At 59.7% G+C, this 1728-nt stretch overlaps 1 protein-coding gene across 1 annotated transcript in view; it reads left to right on the forward strand.

Moving 5' to 3' along the window:
• Positions 1-1110, forward strand: part of PYROXD2 (pyridine nucleotide-disulphide oxidoreductase domain 2) — a gene marked incomplete at its 5' end in the record, with an annotated part of 4272 nt that extends 3162 nt beyond the window's left edge. Inside the window, 5 exon segments of the mRNA XM_010017005.1 lie at positions 7-89; positions 213-367; positions 490-596; positions 703-823; positions 1040-1110. Coding sequence (XP_010015307.1) covers positions 7-89; positions 213-367; positions 490-596; positions 703-823; positions 1040-1110 — 537 coding nt within the window.
• Between the last annotated feature and the right edge of the window lie 618 nt (positions 1111-1728).

A 1728-nucleotide genomic window follows, 5' to 3' on the forward strand; every position in this document is an offset into this window, starting at 1 on the left:
CACCAGTGCTCTATCCATCTCAACTGCGAGGGCACCCACCTCCTGCACCAGGCCTTCACTGAGGCCACCAACGGATACCCTTCCAGCAGGTAGGAGCCTGCACTGGCACACTGTGGTGCACCAGGGAAGGAAGGGGCAGGATGGCCATGGCAGGTGGTGCTGGAGTGACTGGGTGCCCTTTAGCTTAGCTGGCTTGTGTCCTGCTTCCCCAGGCCCATGATAGAACTCTGCATCCCCTCGGTGCTGGATCCAGGGCTGGCCCCACAGGGCTGCCATGTTGTGTCCCTCTTCACCCAGTACACCCCCTCTGTGCTGGCAGGCGGGCAGCCCTGGGATGAGCAGGCCAGAAATGCATATGCGGACACAGGTATGTAGTGCATACATGGACCCAGGTAACGCCAGGCAGGAGTGCTGGTCCCTCCCTGGGGACAGAGCTGCCCTGGAGCTGCTCAGGGGCTGGCCACCATGCTCATGCCCATCCCTCTCTAGTGTTTGACTGCATTGAAGCCTATGCCCCAGGATTCAAGGCATCCATCATCGGCAGGGACATCTTGACACCACCAGATCTGGAGAGCATCTTTGGGCTGCCTGGTGGGGTAGGTACCATGTTGGCTTAGCTCAGAGCATCACTCTGGTGCCTGTTCTGGTGAGCACACAGCCCTGGGCCAGGCACAGCCAGCTCACGCAGAGCTCTGCTTGCAGAACATCTTCCATGGAGGGATGTCTCTGGACCAGCTGTACTTTGCCCGGCCAGCACCATCCTACTCAGGCTACCGGTCTCCAGTTCCTGGCTTGTATCTGTGTGGAAGTGGAGCCCACCCTGGTGAGCAGTGCCTGGGAGCCAGGACCCTGCTGGGGAGCTGCAGGAGGAGGGCAGGGATGTGTGGAAGAGGTGCAAGGGCATCAGTGGGGGGAGTATGTCCATTGCCCTCTCTGCCCTCTCAGGGGCAGGGAGATGGGGCAGCTCTGTGGGTGCAGCCCTGCACCCCATCTCCTGGGTCTGAAGCTGCCCGCCACTGCCCGTTTCTGCTTTTTGCAGGAGGAGGAGTGATGGGAGCTGCAGGACGCAATGCTGCCCATGTGGCCCTAAAGGACTTTAGGCACCTGTGACGGCAGTGGTGACACCAGCTTCACCTATGGAGGGCTGTGGCTGCAGTGAGCCATGTTGACCCCATGCAGAGCCCTGCCCATCCCCAACTTGCTTCCCAGGCACTTCAGAGCAGCCTCAGCCTCTGAGAACTTTGTGGAGGTGAAGGTTGGCAGGTCCCATGTGCTCCCAGCTGCTGCTGGCACTTTAACACGTAGCTGCTCCCAGCACTCCGCAGTCCAGCCTTGCCTGGGTCACTCCTAGGCAGTGGGTGGCCATGGCGAGCATCACTCAGCCCCTGCCTGTAGCTGCAGAAATAAACCCTAAGGCTCTGTCTTGAGCACTCTTGCTGTGATTTTGCAGCTCTTTGTGCCATTTGCATTGTGCCTGGTGATGCAGCCCTGAGTGAGCTGTCAGAGGGGACAGGCATGTCCCAGAGCAGTGAATGGGGGCAACTAGCCCCTTGCTGTCTCCCCTCACTGAGGCAGGCTCAGGTACAATGCAGGGTTTTGGAGCCACCCAAACCCAGGCTGGCCTGGACCACCCCAAGGTACCTAGAAGAAGTAGAGAACCAGGTTGGTTCTTGAGACCTGCTTTGCTGCCTGGAGCCACCAGCAGCTCAAAGACTGCAGAAGCCAGCA

The sequence above is a fragment of the Nestor notabilis genome, unplaced genomic scaffold (assembly GCF_000696875.1).
Source record: "Nestor notabilis isolate BGI_N333 unplaced genomic scaffold, ASM69687v1 scaffold25570, whole genome shotgun sequence".
In the NCBI taxonomy this organism is placed as follows: Eukaryota; Metazoa; Chordata; class Aves; order Psittaciformes; family Psittacidae; genus Nestor; species Nestor notabilis.